Raw genomic sequence first — 23,911 nt, 5'->3', positions numbered from 1 at the left:
GCAGACATCAAACAGAAAACTGTCTGACCGCTGCTCACCTTTACAGGTGGGTCCATAGAACCCATCGCTGCACAGCTCACAGGCCACGCCCCCAAAACCTGTGTCACAGGTACAGGTACCATTTCCAAGGTGACCGTCATCACATTTACCTCGTTTACTGCAGGGAGAGCCGACTCCGCCGGGACAGACTGGAGACAGAGACACATCATCAGATCAATACGTGATGTCATTAATATATTCATGATGTCACTGTGGTCATCAGCACGCCAAGAAAATCAACAACATTTTTAAATCTTTAGACACACAAACAGTTTCAAATATCGACACTGAGAACATTTTCAAAAAATATTTAAATATATAATTCATTATATTCAAATACTTTCAGAGGACAACAGGAACCATTTGTCATCATTTCCTGTTTCCTGTCACCAGATTCTGGATCTTTTTTTCTGGATGAATACAATTAAAGGGTAAATAAAATCTGAAATGTTGTAAATGGAGCGACAAAGTTTGGGTTTTATGTTATTGACAGTGTCGTCTCACCTAGACAGTCTCGACCATAGTAACCATGACAACACGTTGGCTGCCAGAAGTTGACGGTGCAGATGCTGCGGCAGCCGGAGTTTTTCGTGACAAACATGGTGGGAAGGTCGCACTTCTTAATCTCCTGAAGACGAAACAAAGATCAGGAATCAGATTAACAGATCAGGACTCTGACAGATCTGGTTCATCTGTAGACCTGTGACCATCAGACCTTCAGTTTGGACCCTCTGGGACAACGAGATGCTGACGCGGTGCACAGTCCACAGCTCATCTACCACAGAAGAAGAAAACAACAGAAAAATAAAACTTTCAGACCTCCATTTATATGTTGGAACACAATGACCGTCACCAAAGAGACGACAAAAAGTCTCCAGAACTCAAAGACACAAAACCAAAGTGTAACGAACAGATGAAACTGTGCTTTAACATGAGCTGCTAATGTTAGCATGTCCAGCTAATTAGTTTTTGTCCTTCAATGAGAAGAGAGTTAGCATATCATTATCTAAATATATTTTTTGTGAGGTTACTTTAGTGGAGCTACAAGATGGGAATTGGTCCTGGATGACATCAGAGTTCATGCTAATATTAGCTGTTTAGTCCTCATCTTAATTTGGGAAAGTTTAACTGACAGTCAGTTATATAGTTTCTCCATCTCATCGGATGAGGTGGATAAACTGAACGCTTTACTTTAGCCTCGGTCTTTGTTAGCCTTTAACTTCAGCCACAGTTTCTGTTACACATTAGCTTTAGACCCAGTCTTTGTTAGCTGCTAATTTTAGCCTCGGTATCTGTTCACTGCTAACTTTAGCATCCATTTCTTTTAGCCCTTAGCTTGAGCTTTAGTCTTTGTTAGCTGCTAACTTAAGCCCCATTTTTGTTAGATGTTACCTTTAGCCTTGGTTTCTGTTAGCCATTAGCTTTAGCTTCAGTCTAATTAGCCTTTAACTTTACCCTCAGTCTCTTTTATCCGTTAGCTTTAGCCTCAGTCATGGTTAGCCTTAAACTTAAGCCTTAGTGTCTGTTAGCTGTTAACTTTAGCTTCAGTCTTTATTGGCTGTTAGCTTTTTTTTTTTAACTTAATCACACAGTGCTCAGTTAGCATAATATAATATAGCTGCGTGAAGCTGTAGCTAGCTTGCGAGTGAATTATCGTTTACTCTGTGAGTTTGTTGAAAATCCCTCAGCTGATGCTTTAATGTTTCACTGACTTGTTTCAAAATGAGTTCTTTATATGACATGAGATTACTGTACTGACTGTTAACAGTGAAGATTTACCTGAAGGTCAAAGGTTGACTGTTCATCACAGCGTCCTCCGAGGCTGGGCGGAGTCAGCAGGCAGTCGATCCCATAGGCGATCCCACCGTTAAAGACGAGGTGTCTCTGAACGATCCGACACTTCCCATCATTAACAAAAATTTCTCCCTGTTCAAAGAAGAAACCGCTGTATTAACAAGTTCCTGCTGCCGTTTCTTCTTCTTTAGTGTTTTTATGTGTTTCCATTGTACGTACGATGTCATCCATCCCTCCACAGGTGAATGAAAGCGGAGAGCCCTGCAGAGTCCGAGCCGAGTCCAGGTGGATCAGACCTTCAGCATAAACCTTCAGAGTAAAAAAGAGCCTTTGAGGAGAAAACAAACTAAAGACAGAGAGAATCTGTTCAGTAAGAGGAGAATATAAATGTGAAGAGCGCCCCCTGGAGGCCGAGACACAAACCACATCACTGCCACAACAATACATCCCATAAATATAACTTCATTTCCCCTGAATGTTTTCTTTGTTTGACGATATATTTCAAGACCATAGCGCCCGACTTCATGCAGACGACTCAGTGAAACCTTCATGCAAAACTGTCTAAGTTATGTCAAAAACTGGGAGTAAATCATTTTCTTCAATCAAAGTTTTATGGTCGGTACGTCATCTGATCCAAGACTTATCTAATAATTTAAAGACCTCAGAGTATTTCCTGGAACGACCTGCCGGAGACGTTCCACACAGCTGAACTGTGGTCCTTTGTTAAACTATTTCTAAAATCAGACTTTTGAAAAGTTTACTTTGATTTTAATTCATTGTAAATCTCAGTTGTTTCTTATGACTTTGGCAGGAAGCAACATGTAGCATCTGTTCAGAAAAGTGTTCTCTAAATAAACTTCTTCCTCACCTTCTGGGCCTGCAGGATGTGGTACTTCAGGTACTCCACCAGCTGTGCTTGGTTGTCTGGGTGGAAGAGGAAGTCCTTCTGCTCCTGCGGCAGAGACGCCATGACATCATCTGAGGGCAAAAAGACCGTCACCGGCCGGTACATCCCATCATTCACCAGGTCCATCACACCTGTGTCCTGAAACGTACAAATATGGATCATCACTGTTTGATGACAGCTCAGATTACCCACAGTTCAGTGCTTTATCTCCTTAAACATTTGATTGATGGTTGCTAAATGATGTCAGAGTGTTTCTGATGCTCTTGAATTCTTGTAGAACTGAGTTTTAATGTCTCACCTTGAGCAGTTTGTAGAAGGTTTTATAACCGTGACGTTCAGCCACATCAGTCAAATTCAACTGCAGAAAAACATTCATATGAAATGAATTCATTGATCAGTCATTGATCCAGTAAACATCTCAGACATGATCGACTTCTTCAGACAGTTCAGGGAACTGTGGACTGTTGATGCGACACGATGAAGTGATTAATCACAAACTAATCAATAGATTGATCTGCAGCTGTGTTGCATACTTACAGGAACACCTGGCTCATTTTTTCGGTCCATGTTGGGAGGAAACAGAAGCTTGTCGATCTCGTGGTAGATCCCGTTAATGCTGACCTCGTTGCTGTACGTCACGTTAGCTTGATTGATAAAGATGTTGCCCTGAAAATATCCAACATACAGACAAAACATCTGAAACGTCTCCATTAAATCAGTGTTAAACATCATTATCCTTTGTGTTAGCTCCAGTCCAGGCTGTGATTCTGCTCTCTGATTGGTCACCTGGGTGGACTTTGTGCTCAGGACAAGTCCGGACAGAGATGTGAGGTTTCTTGGTCGGCTCAGGTCAGCAGGTAACAGAGTGTGACACATGACGATGTGGCCACGCAGGATGTTAGCAAACTGCTCTGTATGTTTGTCCATCGTCAACGATTTCAACTAAAAAGGAACAAATAATAATCAACAATCGTCAATCAGCAGATAGAAACAGTCAGGTGGGATACTGATAATTAACAGATGTTAGCCACATTAGCAGATGCTAACATCTGTCTGTCAGATGTTCCACTAGAGATGAATTGTAATAAAATTTGTAAATCTGACATTCCCATTAGCCTCAGCTAATTAGTGCTAAATAGCAAAGGTTAGCATGCTACCAAACTGAACTAAAATGGTGAACATGGAAAACACTATCATGTTAGCATAGTGATGTTAGCATTTAGCCTAACCTGAATGAGCTGTTAGCATGGCTACAGACTCTCAGTCTGGTTCATGTTCTGTTGTTAAATAAGTAATTACAAATATTAAAGGAATAGTTTGCTGTACATTAATAACTTGTCCTCATTTTTAAGTAAAACTGATTTTAATTTTTTTGTAAATCATATAAGAAAAAAAATGCAAACAAAAATGATAAACAGCTAAAAACAACAACTTTGAGTGTTATACTTGATCATAAATACTGAAAAACACAAATCAATCATAAGAAATCAGAAAAAAATATATCTATATAAAATATAAGTAAAAATCAGAAAACATTGAATCGAGGCATTTGATTGGTCACCTTGCCGTCTCCGTTTCTCTCTGCTGTGAAGGCAGCGGCGTTGGGGGCGAAGACGGTGAATGGGCCGCGACCTTTCAGAGAAATGTCCACCACCTGAGAGCAGAGGATTACCTTCAGTTAACCTGTTGGGCCTGCAGGGGGCGACAGAGTGCCGTCATCACTCACCATCAGAGACAGGTAGAAGTCTCTCAGCTTCCTCCTCAGGATCTCCTGCAGACCGTCAGCCATTAGTTTAAGGTCATGTGGTCATTTTTTGAATGTGGGCGGGGTTAATCAGCTGCTCACCTTCCCCACGGTGCCTGTGCAGGTGAGTCCGTCTCCGATGAAGTTACTCATACATGTGCAGGTACGAACACCTGGACCCGTCATGTTACATCTGGCGTACTGGTGACAGCCACCATTTTTCTGAAAGTACAAGTGTTACTGTGAACGACTGAGGAAAGTATTTACCTCCAAATTTCTAAAAAGTCACATGACAACAAAGTTTCTCTGCAGAACCTTTTCATCCCTGAAATACTTCAGTTTTACTTTCTTCTTCAGACTTTTGGGTACTTTTGAGATACTTATGTGTTGCCTTGCAGAAAACTCTCCAAATATATAAGATATGTTCAGTGTCCTGGAAACAATGAAGAGACCTCTGTCACATCATGTTTGACAGTCTGTCCATTCCAACACAAACGTCCTCCTTCTCTTTAACGAGACACTGATCAGCTGACGATTATAAAACCACAGCTGTGATTAAAGATTGAGATCATCACCAATATTGATTTATAAACTCTTGCTAAGTTGAAATATTAGTGTTTTGTTATTTAAAAATGAACATGAACGTGTTTTCTTTGCTTCGAGCTCTGAAAACACATCTTTTTTATTATTTTGACCAGTTGTCATTTTCTGCCAATAAATGGAAATATTTTAATTTCAAGTTTGAGAGAAATGTTGTCAGCAGTTTATAGAATAAAACAAAAATGTTCATTTTACTCAAACATACTTCTAAATAGTAAAACCAGAGAAACTGATCATATTTGAACAAATTCTGATTTTAAATTGACTTCAGACGTGTAAACAGAAATCTGAACCTGAATGAACATCCATCCATACAGAACCTGGTTCTTTACCTGCAGACATCTGCAGTCATGAGCACAGATCACATTCAAACTGACCTTTCTACACAGGTTGATCATCGTACAGGTCCGTCCGTCACCTGAGTAACCTTCGCTGCACGCACACGATGTCTGCGGAGGTAAAATGACATCAGTAACAAATAAACATGACGCACTAAACATTTACATTCAAACATCCTGAAACATCGGACGCTAAAACCAGTTTGTTACTTTGTTCGGTCCGATGTGAACGCAGTCTGCGTTGGCGTGACAACCACCGTTTCCCTCCAGACACGGATTGATCTCTGTAGGAGAAACACAAAACTCCTGCAGCACTCAAACACATCGCACAACAACAACACAGTCCCACTGATTATCAAACACATATCAATGATAGAATCATAAAATAATAAAATCATGAAATCTGATTCATTTGACTGCGTCACATGTGATCAGTGACACTAAACTGAAACAAGATGTTGTTCAAAGATTTGTGGAGTTTTAATCTTATTCTGTATAAACTCACAGTACTTTGGTATTAATGCAAAATACTAAAAGACACAACAAGACAAAAACAATGGAAAGAGATGCAACAGACATAAAAGACTAACAGGACAAAAAAGACAAAAAAGACATAAGATAATGAAAGTGAGGTGAAGGACAGAGATGTAACAAGACAAAAGTTTTTTCCACATATTTTATTGCAGATGTCTCTCTTTTATATTAATATGTCTTGATTTTGCAGTATTTTTTTTATTTCTTATTTTCTGGATGTTTATTGTTCCTTCTAGAAAACTCAGTTGGCAGTAAATCTGACTCTGATTACTTTGTAGTACTTCTGTACTGACTCACAATATGCTTTAAGTTTTGCGTTACCACACAAAGTATTTAGTTACTTTGTAATATCTGTAGTAGTTTTGTAGAACCTTGCAGTACTGTGGGTTCTCTCATAAAATATCTCCTCACAGTGCTTTTGCATCATGCCACATACTTTACATCGCTGTATTTCATATTTTCTTGTAATACTTCTGCAGTAGATGCACCTCACAGTCATTTTAGTGTTTAACTGCTGTATTTTTGGATTTGACTCCAGTCTGTTTGCAGTACCTCTCAGTTCTTCTGGAAGTACTTTGGTATATTGTAGTAAATTAATGTTATGATCTATTTAACTTCTCAATTGAATAAATTCTGGATTTTTTATTTAGTGCATATTTTAAATTAATTTTTAATTTTTACATGTTCTTTTATATTTTGGACATTTTTAAACATTTTAATTTATTGGACGAATTCAATAAAAACAAAGAGGAACAGACGTCCTGACTCGTCGGTCCGAGGTCAACATCAGCACCTGAACGTACCGACACACACAAGTCCATCGCCAGAGAAACCGCTGTCACACACACACTCTCTCCTGCCGGGTCGAGTCCTCTTACACACCGCAAACACACTGCAGCCGCCGTTAGCCACCAGACAGGGATCTACAGCTGGAAACACACACAGACACCATCATCATCATCATCATCATCATCATCACCATCATCATCATCATCATCATCATCATCACCATCACCATCACCATCATCATCATCATCACCATCACCATCATCATCACCATCATCATCATCATCATCATCACCATCACCATCATCATCATCATCACCATCACCATCACCATCATCATCATCATCACCATCACCATCATCATCATCATCATCACCATCATCATCATCATCATCACCATCATCATCATCATCATCATCACCATCACCATCACCACCATCACCATCACCATCACCACCATCATCATCATCATCACCATCATCACCATCATCATCATCATCATCATCATCACCATCATCATCACCATCACCATCATCATCATCATCACCATCACCATCATCACCATCATCATCATCATCATCATCATCACCATCACCATCACCATCATCATCATCATCACCATCACCATCATCACCATCATCATCATCATCATCATCATCATCATCACCATCATCATCATCATCATCATCATCATCATCATCAGGAGAACTCTCGTTCTGAACGTGTCAGACTGTCCTCTACACAAACTGTTACCTTGACAAAATGTTCCGTTTCCTTCAAATCCAGCAGCACAGAGACACCGAGGGCCTGACGTTCCTATCACACAGCTACAAGACCAGAGAGAACGTTAGAACCTCCTGTCTGTAATGAGCAGAACGTCCTGCAGGGGGCGCCGGCGCCGCGCTCTGAGGTGACTTACTTTGCACTGGTATGACACGTGACTGAACCACACAGCTCGTCAGCTCTGGACTCGATCTCTGCAACACAACACACATGAAACAAGGAAAGTTTGTGAGAACTGTTCCAGCTCTCTGTGTTTATTTTGTTCTTCCTTCTCTCCACAGGTCTGGAGGTCACCTGGCCTGAGGGCGGGGCCTAAAAACACCTGAGCAACGGCAGAGGTCAGAAGCTGGAGGCTGCTGGTGTTTCTTCGTCTCAGCATGAGACTGTTCTGTGTTACTTTGACTGACTGCCTCTTTGTCTGAATTCTATAAATAATCTTGATTTAATATCTGTGTTCGTCCACAGAGACGCTTGTCTTCAGGCGTCTTTCTGGTGGTTTATTTGGATCAAAGTGTTGTTCACTCCAGTGATCCACTGCTCAGGGTCGGGCGTAACAACAATAACATGAAATACTTCAAATAAAAAGTTGCATTAATCTTGGAAAAAAAATTCTTTTTTAAAACTAAAATGAAATAAAAGCAGTTTCATATCAGCTGATGAAGCACTTTGTTTTAATTGTTTTTATATTTTTAAATGTTCTTAAAAATGTTTAGAAATGTTTATTGTGAAGTCATTATTTTCCTTTACTGTAATGTTATAATGACTTTTTTTCCAGAAAACTTTTTAAATGATAAAGTTAAAACTTTATTCTTTGAATCTTCTGACTTTTCTCCAAATATTATATTTTTGTTTTTCACGCCGTTTCATCTGAACTGACTTATATAGTGATGGACGTGGACAAACCGAACATCACATATGAAGGTTAACGTACGTACACAATGTATTTATTTTAACACACATCACAGTCTTTCACAACATTAACCACAATGATGGTCACATGATGACGAAGGTGTTTTGTTAGCATGTCCAAAACTCGTCAAATGTCCCTGACAAAACGGCGTGAAATGACGCGTGAAAAGCTTCAGACATTACGGTGTGTATGAGTCAGTGTGTCAGGTTTGCTGTCGTACTTTCGTCACAGACGACTCCCCTCCAGCCGACGTCACACTCACACGTCCCGTCTCCTTTGAGCCCATCGTTACAGCGGCCATTTTTACAGCCGCAGTCTGCAGAGAATAATCATCCGGAGTGAGGAAGGACGGAGCAGATTTGACATTTTAATTTCATGTGTAAACGGTGTAAACGTACCCTGATCACAGTGGACTCCATATCTGCCGCTCTGGCAGGTCTCACAGGCCGTCCCCTTGAACCCTTTGTTACACTGACAGCATCCCGTCCCGTTGGTCCCGTCCACACAGAGTCCGTTACCGAAGCAGGGCCGACCCTTCGGTCCAGGACACGGTTCACAGCGCTCCCCGAAAAACCCTGCGCAGCACCTCCGCACCTGGAAACAGGTGAGAGAGTCTGAGTTGTATCAGAGAACGTCCCGTCTTTGTCTCTGTGTCGGTGTGTCTTATTTGACGTACGATGTTCCTCTGGAGGCAGGTGGCTTTGCAGCCGATGGTCAGCAGTCGCTCCTCCTCAAACATCCGAGTGAACATACATTTCTTCTTCTTCACTGATTTCTGCACACGACACAAAGTTACACATCGACTGTTTTTAAAGTGGAAAACAGGAAACACTTCGTTTTACTGATCTACAATTTCATGACAGTTAAGTTCTTATTAATGATTTTATATTTCTATGAAATGACCTCCTGTCATCCCCACATCTCTGTACATTCAGTACATTTAATTATTCACGTTCTTTCTGTATAATTTCAGCAGATCAGTCCAACTTTGTAATTAATTTCTTAAATGTTGTTTACGTTACGCCACCATAAAGCAACAACACATACAATTTAATAATTAAGTTACTAATAGATTTATAGATTTAAAGTCTCATTCCTTGATTTTTTTTATGTACAGACCAGTCAACAAGTTAAACAAGTAAAACTAACTAAAACTAAGTGCTACCCATTTTAATCATCTTGTAGCATATTATAGATTTTATATACCACAGATACGTCAGAGAACTCATCAATCATCAATCATCAATCATCAATCATCAATCATCACGAGTCATTTTTCTCTGCCTGAACCTGCTGTCCACACAATCTTCTGAGACAAAGGTCATAAAGGACAGAGTTTCTGTCTCTGTCAGTCGGAACGTTTGACGTCTGTTATGGAATAAATCCAGCTGCAGTTTTTAAACTCTGACGGGACGTTTGACTGTTCTGATGATAAATGATCTGTGATGAAGTCTTGATGACGTCTTACGTCCTGGACGGTGTCATTGGGGCAGATTTTGCTTTGTGGGAACAAACAGTCCACGCAGGTTCCCTGTGGACAGAAAACAGACTGTTAGTTTGGTTCAGTGTGTCTCTGCAGGTACAGACAGGTAGATCTGCAGGTGTGTGATGTCATCACCATGATTTTGTTGTATTTGGCCTCATCACAGCGGTTCCTGTTGATGGTTAGAACAGCTGACAGACCGTGAATCACTCCGTTACCACTCAGGAGGTTGGACGAATTGATCTGAGCGTCGTTCACAAACAGCTGGAGGAGAAACACAGAGAACTCAGACGGTCACGTGATCAGATGGTCACGTGATCAGACGGTCACGTGATCAGACGGTCACGTGATCAGATGGTCATGTGATCAGACGGTCACGTGATCAGATGATATTGATGATTCATTATGCGAGTGACACCTTTCCATCTCGAGGGAAGATGCCGAGCTGGAAGGAGAAGCCGAGCAGCGTCTCTTTGTATCCTCCAAACTGAAGGTCGGTTTTCAGGAGACGCTCCGACGCCACCACGTGGTAACGAGTCGTGTTCACATCCTGTTTACAAAATTAAAGACAATATAATAAGCATCATGTTTTAATGTTTCAATATTATTTAATATAAAAACACATCATCAACGTTTTTTATCTTTTCTCTGTTTCTTTTTTTTTTGGGTCAGAATTTTGATCAATAATGCAAATAACAAAGTGACGAGACAAAGATTTATTTTAGGTTTTATTTGGTGACTAATTGCTTTTTTTTGTATTATAATGATCATTTATTGTAAAAATGTGAACATTTTGAATATTCTAGTCAAATCCACATCCATGGATGACACTTTTTAAGAACTCTACACTCCCAGTTTCTGATAAAGAGACATATTTAACTTGTTTTACTGTACCAGAGCAGCTGCAGACATTTTCCTGAGGTAATCTGTGATCGCAGTGTCTGTCGGAGCGAAGACGGTGAACTCGTCAGCCTGTTCGATCTCGTCTGTCAGGTTGTAATCCTGAACCAAACAGAGACAAACTGTAAATGAACATGTATCCAGAGTTAAAGCTGAGAACGTGTCACGGCGTGTGTGTTTGTGTTTTTCGTACGATGAGATACGATCTGAACAGAGAGAAATCCGGCCTCACGCCTAAAGTCGCCAGCAGACCTTCACTCAGTTTTCTGTCAGGAAGCAGAACCTGGAGACAGAAAAAGACAAGAGACGGTCAGAGATGGACAGAGCATCATTAGCATTGTTAGCATGATTAGCTCTGTACCTTATCAATGATATGGATCAGTCCGTTGGTAGCAGCTACATTGGGTGTGATGATGGTCGCTCCGCCGACAGCTGTGACCTGAGACAACAAAAACACATCAGCCACAGAAAGTTTCTGACGCAAACTGAAACTTTTCTCACAAGTTTCTTTTACAGAAAAAAATAAAAATATTTTGGTGGGATTCATTAGACTTTCATGTAAATGAGCGAAGAGCAACAAACTGCATAATCTTAGAATCTTATTACATTATATAATTAAAAATAAGATCTTCATTTAGTCTAAAACAGAAAATAAATGAAAGTGAACTATCACTTGTTTTAACTCACCTCATTGGTTGTTGAAACAGGAAGTGCTGTCTTGAGAAGGGAAGTCAGAGAGGAAATGTTGCTCAGGCTGGATACTGGATAGTTACCCGAGATCATGTGATTTCTGTCAGGAAGTAAAAAATGGAGGATGCTAAAGAAAGAAAGTGTTGGCACATTTTCAGGCTAATATTCAAAGTCCTAAAATTAAAATAATAATAATAAAATATGAGACCTGATGAGACTCGGCAGGTTCCCCTTTGCGGTCCAGAAGTTTCTGTCCTCTGAAGACATTTTAGCGACGGCGGCTGAAGACGGAACCAGAAGGGTGACGTTCTGGTCTGACAGAGACCAGGACAGACCCGACTCCTTTGATACAAACACATAAATATATATATTATCGTATCGTCTCTGAGACAGCAAAAAGACATACGGCGGCAAAAAATGTTCCGGGCAAAATTCAGGTCGATATTAATAATTATCAAAACATCTGCAATAAGCTGCTGTGACGTACAGATGAAAAGTTGTGATACAAACTAATCTGCAGTGTGAATCACAACTAAAAAACTAAAACAAAGTGTCTTCTGAGCTGTGGAGACATATGCACATAAATTTGTACTTCTATATTTATATTTATATTTACTGCATTTATTGTGAATTAAATTAATGATAAATGAACATTTCATGTTCTTAACTTGTTTTTATGTGTCTGTGGTTTTTCATTTAAACTTTGAGTTCCAGTTACGTACGAATGTAACTTAACGAATGTCATCCTCCTTCTAGTTGTAATAACACACTTTTATATTTTGTTGATTAACATACATGTATTTCGTCACTGATCTGTAAATATATATGATGATATACATGTGAAACTCACAGTGGTCCATGTGAAGAACTCTGAGGCGTCTGGCAGAACCATCAGCTCCTGATATCATCAGGAACACAAAGTGTGAACGTACAGAAACACTGTCTGACACATTGAGACATGCGGATCGATGGACGCTCACCTGTTGGACAGTACCGTAACACATCTGTCCATTTCCAACGTATCCTTCATCACACACACACGTCCACTGAGAGGACAGCAGGCGGCAGCTGGCCTGAATACAAACAGGAAGGTGATTCATTGACCTGCTGTCGGCTTTGATAATGAACATGAATGTTACTGACCAGGTAATGACAGCCTCCGTTAGCAGCCACACACTGATTAACAGCTTCACAGTGTCGCCCGTTTCCTTTGTAGCCGGCTTTACATGAACAGTCGCTCTGTTGGTTCAACAAAGAAACAAGAACAAGACGAACAAAAAGAGAACTTGACTTTTCAGCTTGTTTGGTAACCCTTTATATTAACCTGCCTGTAATAAACAGTAGTTCATAGGTAATAAGACCCTTATAAGATGCTTATGAACATTAATATGTGCTAACAAAACTGTTTAAGAGTTAATAATAGCATAATAAGCATGGTTACTGTAAGACTATAAGACACTTAGGACTTAACTTATTAACTGTCAACAATGCAGTTATTAACAGTTAACTATTCATTGATTAATAGTTAACTATTCATTGATTAATAGTTAACTATTCATTGATTAATAGTTAACTATGTATTTATTAACAGTTAACTATGTATTTATTAACAGTTAACTATGTATTTATTAACAGTTAACTATGCATTTATTAAGAAACATTTAAATATGCACTTATTAATAGTTGGAAAATAGCATTTTTTTGCATATTTTTGAACTTTATAACGAAATAGATAATGGCTACAAAAGATATTCTGAGGCAAAGTGAGCAGCTAAAACTTACTCTGAAAATAACAAAACATGACATGAAGAGCTGTGACACTTGAAACTTGAACATAATGAGATGAAAAGGCTCAGATTAAATCACACTGTGGTCCTTTAACATGTGTGATACCTGTCCAGGTCCAACGTAGATGCAGGTGGCGTTGGGGTGGCAGCCTCCTCTGTCAAGACCATGACAGTTGTTGATTGGCTGACACTCGTCTCCGTCCTCCCTCCATCCGACGAGACACTGACAGGTGTGAGAACTTGGTCCTGTCTTTATACACTTGGCCTGCAGGGGGCAGCAGAGACGCAGCACAGACGGCTCAGCACAGACCGGACAGAAGAAGCTGCTTTACATATATTATACTGACATAACGACTCACGTTGAGGCTGCAGCCGCCGCGGTGAGGTGGAGCACAGGGGTCCGACTCCACACAGGTGATACCGTCGCCCTGGTAACCAGGTTTACACACACACCTGAAAACACAGAGCAGATTCACTGAATAACAAGTTGGGTCAGTAAAGTGCCCTCTAGTGGCCAAAATGTGACAAAGTGGCCCCTAAAGTTCAGGTAAACTCACCTGGTGGTTCCCTTGCTGAAGTCACAGTCCGCGTGGGCGTGACAGAACTGAGCGTTAACACCGCAGGCTGCCGTCTTGCGTTCGCAGAACAGACCGGTGTAACCCATCTGACAGGAGTCCGGTTTACAGCGACCGTTGGAGTCTGGACGGTTGTCACACTGTCCATGGATACAGGGACACGCTGAGGAAGACACACAGGTGAGTCTTCATCACGCTGACGTCACACCTACCTGTATGATGTCACAACTCAGACTTACTCCTGTCACAGTTTGGTCCATATTTGTTGGAGGCGGAGCAGTACTGACAGCGAGAACCTCCGAAGTTCACATCACAGACACATGATCCGTTTCCTGCCAACCCCTCCTGACACTTCAGGAGTAAAAGTTCTTGTTAAAATTTAATAAAAACCATGGAAGCTGTTTATTAATATAAACCTTAAATGGACCAAAATAAAAAGATTGTCCATGTTTGTCCTCTGGTCTGTAGTTCTGTTCACAGACCTGATAGTTCTGGTGTGATCTGCAGAGTTTTGGAGAGTTGTGGGATTTTAACCCTTAAAATGCTGCAGATGACATTAAATCATCCCTGAACTGAATTTTAAGACACTTTCAGGGTCAAAAGAGGAGAAAGTTAGTGTTTTTTATTTTATTTATGACTTTTCACTGTAATTTTTAACAGTAACTAATGAAATCCATCCCTGACCTTCCACCTGGTTCAGGTGTGTGTTGATGTCGACTCTGACCTGGCCGTGTCCGGAGCACGGAGTCTGGTATCCTCCTGGACAGGGACTACAGTCTGGACCGTAGAAACCTTTACAACACGCAGGAGTCTGAACAAACACACAAACACATCAGACTCACAACCTCCTTCAGTTTAAAAAGATTTTACAGCCTCATTTTCTGCTCAGATGTTATTTTCATTCTGATTTCAGACAGCTGGTCAGAGGATTACTGCAGTACAAGTACAGATACTCGAGTAAAAGTAGAAGTACCGATTCAACTTGTTTACTGCAGTAAAAGTGAAAAGGTTCAGGCTCTGAACTGTCCTCTGAAGGACATTTCTACTGACTGTCTCTGTACAAAGACAACTGAACCTCCGTCTCCGTCTGTCTCACTTTCTTTATGCTGGTTTTGTCTTGTTATGTCTTTTAAGTTCATTTTTTATCTTGTCTGACTTAATTACCTCCAACTCTACACCGATACAGCGAATGAGTGTTTTAAATCAGATTCGTGATGCGTTCGTGTACCGTCACAGTTGTGTTGCAGAGAGGAGAGCAGCCTCTGACTGGGATCTTCACAGCCGGGTTGCTGATGGACAGAGTGTAAATGCATCCGAACGAGCTGGTGCCCTGATCAATAGAGAGATCGATCATGACTTTTCTCATCATCAACTACAGAAACATAAAAAGCAGAGTGAGACATCTTACTGCAAAAACTCCAGATGAGCATTGGTTGGATTTAGAGCAGCTGACACATTCACCCTGAAAGAGGAAACAGATTCACAGATCGTCAGGAAAACTGGTGGAACATTCATGGATTAGATTCATTGATTCATTGATTGATGAACTGAATATAATACTCTACTCTAAACTGCGTGGTTAACTTAACTTTGCTGCTGTTGAAGCTCACCTGGATGAGTTTTGAGGCCTCGATGATGTCACACCTGGATGGCAGCACAGGTTCAATGGAGGGCGGAGTCAAGACTCCATCCACAACATACAGACGTCCGTTTTTAGCTTCCACCGCCACCTCCAACACGGCCGCTCCATTCACCAGAATCTGACCCTGAAAACACGAGTCAAACAGATAAAACTTATCGATTATCGATCAGTTATTATTACATTAATACTGTTGTGGCTGTGATATTGGGAATTTCAGATGTAAAGACTGAATGAACAGAAGCATCAGCGAGATCAAGACGACTTTAGAACAACGTGGAAAGAGATTTTTAAGATCCACACATACGTTTTCTGTCACGTTAATCGTCAGAACCTGATTGGCCTTCGTCGTGATTCTGGGACTGGACACGGCGTTATAGACCTCCAGCTTCAAACCAGAAACCACAAATATGAGTGAAAATCAGCAGATTTGATGTATTTTAAAATACTGAAGTAAAATTCGATAACCGCTGACCGCAGTGGACGAGACGACGTGGTTTCTGAGCAGCTCCACCAGTTTACTGCGACCCTGAGAGGCGAGGAGAAAAGTGTTTTTACATCATTTTGGTGAATTTGACAGCTCATTGAAAAAACTGTGCTGAGCTGAGATCACTTGTTTTTGATTGGTTCTCACTTCAGCACTGCTGAGGTACTCCAGGTGTCCTTCAGGCATCGCAGCAAAGGCTGAACTGATTGGAGCAAAGACGGTGATCGGAGCAGAGACGTCGAGGACTGATGCCAGGTTAGCTTTCTGCAAACAAACAACTCAACGCTTCACTAACTCTCTTTCTCTTTTCACATTCATTGTTTAATGAAGCAGCTCTTCCTGACAGAGCAGGAGACAAAACGTCACAACAGACGAAACCTTCTGGTGGTTCTAGTGTTCTCAGACCTAAACGTGAACAGCACGTAGGACATACGTACCTCTAACAAAGAAGAGAACTTGTCAAATTTGCCGTAGTCAGAAATAATCTTCAACAGATTTTGCTGTGAGGAAACAGACGGGACGGAATGAGAGAAATGAAGGAATGAATCTCTGATACGTGGACAGAAAAGTAAAGTTACACCACTTCATCATTTTACTGAACACCTGTCTGTCGCTCTCCACCGTAGCCGAGACGCTGTCCATCAGTTTATTGATGATATGAATCATCCCATTAGACGCCAGAACGTCAGACTGGACGATCACACCCTTCTTCCTGCTGCCATGGATACGGATCTTAGTCTGAGTGTCCTGGTGAGACAAAAAGAAGGAAAAGTGTGATTTACATAACGTCTGAATCAAACCGATCACACCTTTATAACTCTGTCTCACCCCCTCTGATGTGTCCGTCTCAGCTGATTTTCCAGTCAGAGTGTAAAAGATGTCCGTTTTTTTCAGAGTGTCAAACGGCATCACCCCAGCAACCAGGTGCATCTTACACAGGTACTTGGCTTTGGACTCGTCGGCTGTCAGAGTCCTCACCTGGTCAACACACACACGCACGGTGACATCACAGTCTTTATCACATGTCTCCTGGTCTGATTTATTTCATCCTGTGTTCTTGTACAAGTGTTTGTCTCTAAAACCTTCAGAGTAAAACATTTAGAGTCAACGAGAAATTTCAAAATAAGAGTCAGGACTGAAGAAATATCAGATAAAGTTTATTGGATGTGATTCTTACTGAAATTCCTCTGAAGCCTTTATTGATCGGGACAAAGAGAGTGAAAGGACCAAGGTTCTGCAGAGGCCAGGAAAGAGAACCTGCAACACATGCAAGTTACATTACAGAGAGTAATCTAAATACATGATTGTAACTTATTTCCCAACATTCTGTATTCATATTGACGTCATTGTTTTGGCCGATGGCGAGGACGATGCTCGCTCACTCACGCCGACAGAATGCAGAACCAGGATCCTGACTGTAGTTCACTTAATGGCCACCAGGTGTCACTAATAATGAGGACTTTCTTAAAATGACTTTAAAAATCTATAAATGACCATCATACCAAACAGAGTGATTGCGTTGCTCAGCTGACCAGTCCACTGTCCTCCAGGTTCTGTGTTCAGATCTGTCAGACGCTGCATGATGTTCCCGTAGCACACTTTACCGTTACCAAGGTAACCCTGAAGACAGGTGCACCTGAGGGACAGAGGGACAGGTGATCTCAAGTCACAGTCTTGTCAGTAGAAAAATAGGTCCAAACGTGAAAACAGGTCAGTGCACGTCGTCCGTGCGCTTCAGCCGTTATCTTTCAACTAGTGATCAATGTGGCAATCATTTTTCCGCTGATCGATTATTTGTTTAGTTGATAAAATGTCAGAAAATGTTGATCAAATTCCAAGATGATGTCCTCAAATGTCTTGTTTTGTCCATAACAGAAAGTTTACAGATCAGCTTACTGATCAGAAAAGTTCCATAATTACTTAATAACTGATCAATTCCCAGACTGTTAAAACATGTTAACCATTCAGTAGTAAAATGACGTGACTGACTGGATGGTTCCTGGTTCCACGGTGGTGCAGTTGGCGTTCTTGTGACAGGAATCAGGTCGACAGGAGTCCTTCAGGCTGCAGCTGCCGTCCACCAGGTGTTCAAAACCAGGAAGACACTCACAGTGAGACTGAACAAACACAGCAGGTACACAGCGTTAATATTCAGAGAACCAAGAGTAGCACCCTGCTGGGGGGGTGTGGAACCTCGGAACATGTCATATCACTGAGGCAGGAGACGATCCAAAGTCTAAACACTGATAGAAACTGCATGGTCCGAGAGTGGAACCCTGAGGGACTCCACAAGATCAGCAACAGAAGAACTGACGTTTGCTTTAAAAACTGAAAAGGTTCTATTGAACAGTTCTGAGTGGATCAGCTGTAGATCAGTTCTCCTGAAGTCTGTCTAAAGGAAAACAGAGTTTTTCTTCTAAACATGTTCTATATGTGGGAATATAGTTCATGTGAAAACACTGAAAACTGCTCTCTTACAAATAAAGATTCCAAATAGGCCCATAAAGGGTTCTTCAAAACCTTTTCCTTAGATTTCTATTGGAACCCAATGAGTTCTACAGGGAACCCCTCTATGTTGTACTAGTTCCACCCAGAACCCTCTCTAGACATTAAATCCAGAAGATTTCCATCTTTTAAGGCTGCTAACAAGAACCCACCCAAGAGACCATTTTTATATTCCAAGGGTTCTATCTAGAAACCACCCAGGGGGTTCCACCAAGAACCCTTTTACATTCCTTGGATTTTTTTTTTTTCAATCATTCAAATTTGGCTGAGTGGATAATAAGACATTTCTGTGGTGATTTGTTGTTGTGCGTAAAAGTGATTCATTGGGTTGAAACTGTCATATTTTAGGGATTTAGTTCAGTTGTTTCCTGTTTTCTTTTGTAGTTTGTGTCTTTTGTTGTTTCTGTTTTTTTACTTCTGGTGCTTTTTCCTCCATCTTTGATTCCAGATTGTTGTCGCTGTGTGTCAAGAACCTCACTCATGTACTTAGTCTTGTTTTTCTCTCCTCAGCTGCCAGTTGTCTTTTCTTCTGGGTTTTTTGGACTTTATGAGGGACATATATGAAGCCTTTTCTTTATTTTGATCCTGCTCATTAAACATTTGAAATGTACAGATTTATATCTGCATTTTGAGTCTGTTCTTCTGTTTCCTGCTTGACGTTATCAACAGTAATTACTTTCTCCAGCATTTAAGATAACAGCATAATTTAGAAATTGGATTCTTGGACCCAGTCTGTCCTCACCTTCCCTGGTCCGTCGTAGACACAGCGTGCTGACTCGGCGGCGCAGCCTCCGTGTTTGTTCTGACATGGTTCTATGGCCATGCAGACCCGTCCGTCCCCGCTGTAACCCTCGTTACAGGCGCACAGGTGCTTGTTTGGACCAGTGTGGACACAGGAGGCGTGGACATGACAGGGCTGCTTGAGACAAGGGTTCATCGCTGAGGGGACAAACATCACAGGGATTTTGAAGACGTCTGATTGGTCAAATGATCTCTGCCATGTTTTCGGACAGATACTCACAGACACACTGATCTCCTGATTTCTGGTAACCGGCGACACACTGACACACCAACGTTCCCGTCAGAGCTTCTTCCATACAGCGAGAGTTCTCCGGACAGTCGAGACGCGAGCACGCTGCTGATGCTGAGACACAACACAGGTGGGACAACAGGTGACAACAAACACGACAACAACAACAGGACAGGTGAGAATCAGCTGCACACTCACAATCAGCAACAGTCTTTACTGCAGTACAAGTACAGATACTTGTGTAAAAGTACAGATTCAACAAACATCGTCCTCTGAAGGACATTTCTACTGACTTTCTATGCAAAGCTAACTGAACTTCACCTTTTCTCCACCAGAGTCTCACAAACCTTTATGTCATGTAGAACTTATTACATCGTTCTTCGTCTTGTTGCGTCTGTCTCCTCTTCTTATATGTAATGTTCTCAAATCTCATATGATGTTTTTGTTTTGTTACTTATTATGTCTTTTGTGTTATTTTTCATCTTGTTACGTCTTTCAGTTTTTCATCTTTTTAATTTTTCATCAGCTTAAGTCTTTTACAATATTTTTGATTTTTGTCTTTTATCATATTTCATTTCATTTTTTGACATTTTCATCAATGTCTTCTCTGTAACATTTGTCCTCACACTGATGTCTTTGTCAGCTGTTGATCTGTTGATCAGACGAGACGTTAGAACCAGCAGACTGACCTTGATCACACTTGGTTCCTTTATATCCAGCAAAACAGAAGCAGGAACCCCCACCTCTCAAACCATGGTCACACAGACCGTGGACACACTGACACTCTGCAGAGACAGACACCAAAGAAGAAGAAGAGGAGCGCATGAAAATATGATCTGATCGATATTATCAGTCTGATTATTTATCTGAAGTTACCTGAACTACAGGTGGGACCGTAGAGACCAGGTGCACAATCCTCACATGCAGTCCCTGCAAAGCCCACCTGAACACACACACACACACACACACACACACACACACACACACACACACACACACACACACACACAGACACACACACACACAGACACACAGACACAGACACACACACACACACACACACACAGACACACACACACACACACACACACACAGAGGATCAATTTTAGTTAAATAAACCAGCAGACAACCAACTTACACCTCACCTCAGTACTTAATGACCAGCGGGTTCTCTATCAAAGGTTCCCCAGAACGTCCTCACTGACAACTACAACATCCCAAAGGATCACTAGAACAACCTCAAGAAAACATGACTAGTTTTTATAAAATGAACTGCCAGAACCTCAATGACCACTAGAACCACCTAACGTATCCATAACATCTCCTTAAGGACCATTAGAACCACCGAACCAAACCTCCTATATAGAACACTCAAACCTGCTAATGATTATTAGAAAGACATATGTTCCACTAGAACCAGCTGAATGACCACAAGAACCACCTAAAGTACCACTTCAATGTCCTCAGTGACCACTTGAATGTCTAGGGATTACTACAACCACGTAAATGTTTTTAAGAACCTCCTTAATGAAAACTAGAACGTCTTAAAGGAACCCTGAAACTTCACCACTAATCGATGAGTAGAACCACTTCTCTGACCTCTAGAACCTCTTCAGGAACCCGTAGAACCTGGGCAGCATCTGGTCCAGAGGCTTTCAGACTCATTACTTCATTGTAGTTGCTGTTTAGATCCCCCAAAGCTTCATGGGAGTTGCAGTTTGAACGTGTTACCTGACAACTGCAGGTTCCGTTTCCTCCCAGCCCATCAGAACAGAGTCCTCGGCCACTGCAGGGTCTGTCCGCGTGTTCAGGACACTCTGAAACACAAACACACCGCAGGAAACGGTCAGCAGACGTTCTTACAGAGTTGTGACAGCATTGTTTTTATGTTTTCTGTGAGGAAACAGATCCATCCCTCCATCCTCTTCCTCTGTCCGTCTCTTATCTCTGCAGATCATTGGTTCACCGAGCAGCTCCGTTTCCTGTGTCGTCCTCAAGTCACGTCTGACATTCATCATTCAAACATCACAACTAAAGGTTTCAGAAAAATCTGCTCAGAAATGCAACTTTTGATCGGAACATTACAACTTTATGTTGCAACGAGACAAAGATCTCATCATTAATGTGTCAGAGACTTTGAGGATTAATCGGTTGGTCCAGAAAATAATGAATAAAATAATCCAATCACAATCAGCTGAACAATAGGAAAACAGCTGTAATCAATCTGACAATCATTTCCCCTAATTCATTACTTGTTTGGTCCATAAAAAAAATAAATAAATCAGAAAATGTGTCTCAAAGTCCAAGATGACGTCCTGAAATGTCTTGTTTTGTCCACAACTCAAAGACATAAGTTCACTGTCAGAGACGACAGGTTTGATGAAGCTGATGACACTAAAATGAAACGTTTCCTGTCACACGTATCTTTGTCCCTGCCTGTGGACATGTCTGTCTCTTGTGTTTGGAGGGTTAATTAAACATTAGGTGTCCAGCAGCCCCTCTGGCTCTATGTGTGAACGTCAGCACATTTCTGTCCTGCTGACGGAGAATCTACAGAGGAAGGAAGTCCTGGTTCCTGCAGGACGATCTGCATCCTGCAGGACTGGACACTGATCATGTGACTTGAGTCACCTGGAGGCCTCTCAAGTCTCCTCCATGCGGACAAAACACAGACTCCTCTGTGTCCTTTTTATAGGTTATAGTTACTGTCATCAGATCAGGTACATTAGGGTTCTTCTGCTGCTCCTGGTCCTGTTTCCAGACTGAAGGTGAGGTGTCCCTCATGGAGCCTGAAGATCTGAAGCTCACTGATGTCTTTTTAAATTCTATTTTAAGCCCAAAACTGTATTATCCAGTCTCATGTATTTGGTTATTAGGTTGATTCAGTGTCCACTCTGACTTCTTGAGGACATTTATGAAACATGTTGAGACCCAGGACCATGTTGGAGAACCTCAGACCTCAGATCTGCTCTTTACTTAAGCAGATCAAAATTTAGATTTCAACAACGCAAGAAAATTAGAACTGTAAGTTTTTTATGAAATGTCCTGATCTCGTTTGACCGTCGGATGTGAATGAAGCTGTGATGAACCCAGGAGAAGTGGTTCTGGTTGATCCTGACCTCTGCAGGGTTTAAAGACATGTTTAAGAAACTTACCGATGCAGTCTGGACCCCAGTACCCTGGACAGCAGCTCTTCACCTCCACCTCTTTGTAACATTCGAAAGAGCAGCCGCTGACGGCGAGTCTCAAACTGATCGTCTTGATCTCGTACCTTTACAGAGACACAGCGATATCTGATGGTTAATACGTCCGTCTGGACATGATGCTGCTGATATCTATCAAAATACAAGATGATGCTCACAACAACGTACTGACTTCTATCAATGAAATAAGTCGTTCCAACAAAATGACAACATGTGGAACAAAACAAGTTCTTGTGCTGATAGAACTTGAAACAAACATGAAACCTGCACCAACAAACAAACTGATAACTTGTACAATCAAGACCAGAACTTCTGTGAATAAGAAAATGATCTTTGGGCTTTCAGAGTCTCTGTAGAATTAAAGAATCCAACTTCTTCAGTCGATGTATTTGTTTGTTTATTTGATCGTGTACCTGTTAAAGTATTTTGCATAAAGACTTTTATTGTGTTGTTCTCACTTGCAGTCCTGACTGATGGATTTAGGTGTCTGTTTGTATCCTGATGGACACGGCATCAACATACTGATGCTGCAGGAGTGACACGCCGTCCGAGTCCTCAACACCGTCGAGTTCGAGCAGAACTTCTGACACAAACAAACAAACAAACAAACAAACAAACACAGCAGGTTGAATCAGTCAGCAGCTGAGTTTCAGACTTATTTTACACAAAACTAGAGAACAAATTGTTTGGTTTTATATCTTTTATATCTACCATTGTGATGATTTGTTTCATTTGACAAACAATTTAATTATCATCCAGTCTGTTTCAGTCAAGTCTCATAGTTGATTGAACATTTAGCTCTTGATATTTAAAGCACTTCCTGTCTGGTTGAAATCGTCAGAAGGCTCATAGAAGAAGAAACGTTTCCAACGTGAGAGAAATGACGGCGTCAGTTTGAACTGGAGCGTGACGGAACGTAAACAGGAAGTGAGTGTAATAACTCGACTGGCTGCTGATGTTATCAGCTCCATCTGATCCACCCAGGAAATACAGAGAAACACAGGTCCTGGAAAAGACCTGGAAAAGACCTGGAAAAGACCTGGAAAAGACCTGGAGGATCTAAATGCAGCACACTGCTTCATGATAAAGGTTACTGAAGAAAAAAATGATTTATGATCAAAACATCCTTTAATTAATAAGATTTAAAATAATAAATGATCTAAGAATCTGATCAAAT

General features: G+C 41.1%; 1 protein-coding gene across 1 annotated transcript in view; it reads right to left on the bottom strand.

The window, feature by feature from the left end:
* Positions 1-23,911, bottom strand: part of stab2 (stabilin 2) — a 31,051-nt gene that overhangs the window by 5,946 nt on the left and 1,194 nt on the right. The window contains exons 2-56 of the mRNA XM_084711520.1: positions 23,193-23,317; positions 22,687-22,802; positions 21,263-21,348; positions 20,408-20,474; positions 20,221-20,316; positions 19,523-19,645; positions 19,244-19,440; positions 17,986-18,113; positions 17,499-17,632; positions 17,174-17,253; positions 16,825-16,974; positions 16,600-16,743; positions 16,434-16,496; positions 16,144-16,260; positions 15,985-16,038; positions 15,817-15,897; positions 15,481-15,636; positions 15,279-15,332; positions 15,099-15,200; positions 14,595-14,681; positions 14,110-14,221; positions 13,853-14,033; positions 13,655-13,748; positions 13,402-13,560; positions 12,652-12,747; positions 12,489-12,581; positions 12,359-12,406; positions 11,717-11,850; positions 11,506-11,608; positions 11,180-11,257; positions 11,012-11,101; positions 10,813-10,920; positions 10,337-10,468; positions 10,054-10,182; positions 9,904-9,966; positions 9,112-9,210; positions 8,834-9,029; positions 8,656-8,751; positions 7,662-7,719; positions 7,496-7,569; positions 6,760-6,885; positions 5,633-5,706; positions 5,462-5,533; positions 4,587-4,706; positions 4,467-4,511; positions 4,302-4,394; positions 3,527-3,682; positions 3,278-3,406; positions 3,039-3,098; positions 2,702-2,878; positions 2,053-2,142; positions 1,819-1,965; positions 755-814; positions 544-667; positions 39-188 (exon numbers count right to left, since the gene is read on the bottom strand). Coding sequence (XP_084567646.1) covers positions 39-188; positions 544-667; positions 755-814; positions 1,819-1,965; positions 2,053-2,142; positions 2,702-2,878; positions 3,039-3,098; positions 3,278-3,406; positions 3,527-3,682; positions 4,302-4,394; positions 4,467-4,511; positions 4,587-4,706; positions 5,462-5,533; positions 5,633-5,706; positions 6,760-6,885; positions 7,496-7,569; positions 7,662-7,719; positions 8,656-8,751; positions 8,834-9,029; positions 9,112-9,210; positions 9,904-9,966; positions 10,054-10,182; positions 10,337-10,468; positions 10,813-10,920; positions 11,012-11,101; positions 11,180-11,257; positions 11,506-11,608; positions 11,717-11,850; positions 12,359-12,406; positions 12,489-12,581; positions 12,652-12,747; positions 13,402-13,560; positions 13,655-13,748; positions 13,853-14,033; positions 14,110-14,221; positions 14,595-14,681; positions 15,099-15,200; positions 15,279-15,332; positions 15,481-15,636; positions 15,817-15,897; positions 15,985-16,038; positions 16,144-16,260; positions 16,434-16,496; positions 16,600-16,743; positions 16,825-16,974; positions 17,174-17,253; positions 17,499-17,632; positions 17,986-18,113; positions 19,244-19,440; positions 19,523-19,645; positions 20,221-20,316; positions 20,408-20,474; positions 21,263-21,348; positions 22,687-22,802; positions 23,193-23,317 — 5,926 coding nt within the window. The remainder of the gene's footprint in view (positions 1-38; positions 189-543; positions 668-754; positions 815-1,818; positions 1,966-2,052; positions 2,143-2,701; positions 2,879-3,038; positions 3,099-3,277; positions 3,407-3,526; positions 3,683-4,301; positions 4,395-4,466; positions 4,512-4,586; positions 4,707-5,461; positions 5,534-5,632; positions 5,707-6,759; positions 6,886-7,495; positions 7,570-7,661; positions 7,720-8,655; positions 8,752-8,833; positions 9,030-9,111; positions 9,211-9,903; positions 9,967-10,053; positions 10,183-10,336; positions 10,469-10,812; positions 10,921-11,011; positions 11,102-11,179; positions 11,258-11,505; positions 11,609-11,716; positions 11,851-12,358; positions 12,407-12,488; positions 12,582-12,651; positions 12,748-13,401; positions 13,561-13,654; positions 13,749-13,852; positions 14,034-14,109; positions 14,222-14,594; positions 14,682-15,098; positions 15,201-15,278; positions 15,333-15,480; positions 15,637-15,816; positions 15,898-15,984; positions 16,039-16,143; positions 16,261-16,433; positions 16,497-16,599; positions 16,744-16,824; positions 16,975-17,173; positions 17,254-17,498; positions 17,633-17,985; positions 18,114-19,243; positions 19,441-19,522; positions 19,646-20,220; positions 20,317-20,407; positions 20,475-21,262; positions 21,349-22,686; positions 22,803-23,192; positions 23,318-23,911) is intronic.

The sequence above is a fragment of the Lutjanus erythropterus genome, chromosome 22 (assembly GCF_056507025.1).
Source record: "Lutjanus erythropterus isolate fLutEry1 chromosome 22, fLutEry1.hap2, whole genome shotgun sequence".
Classification (NCBI taxonomy): Eukaryota; Metazoa; Chordata; class Actinopteri; order Lutjaniformes; family Lutjanidae; genus Lutjanus; species Lutjanus erythropterus.
The sequence above is the reverse complement of the archived record's forward strand: the minus strand, read 5'-3'. Positions and strand labels throughout refer to the sequence as shown.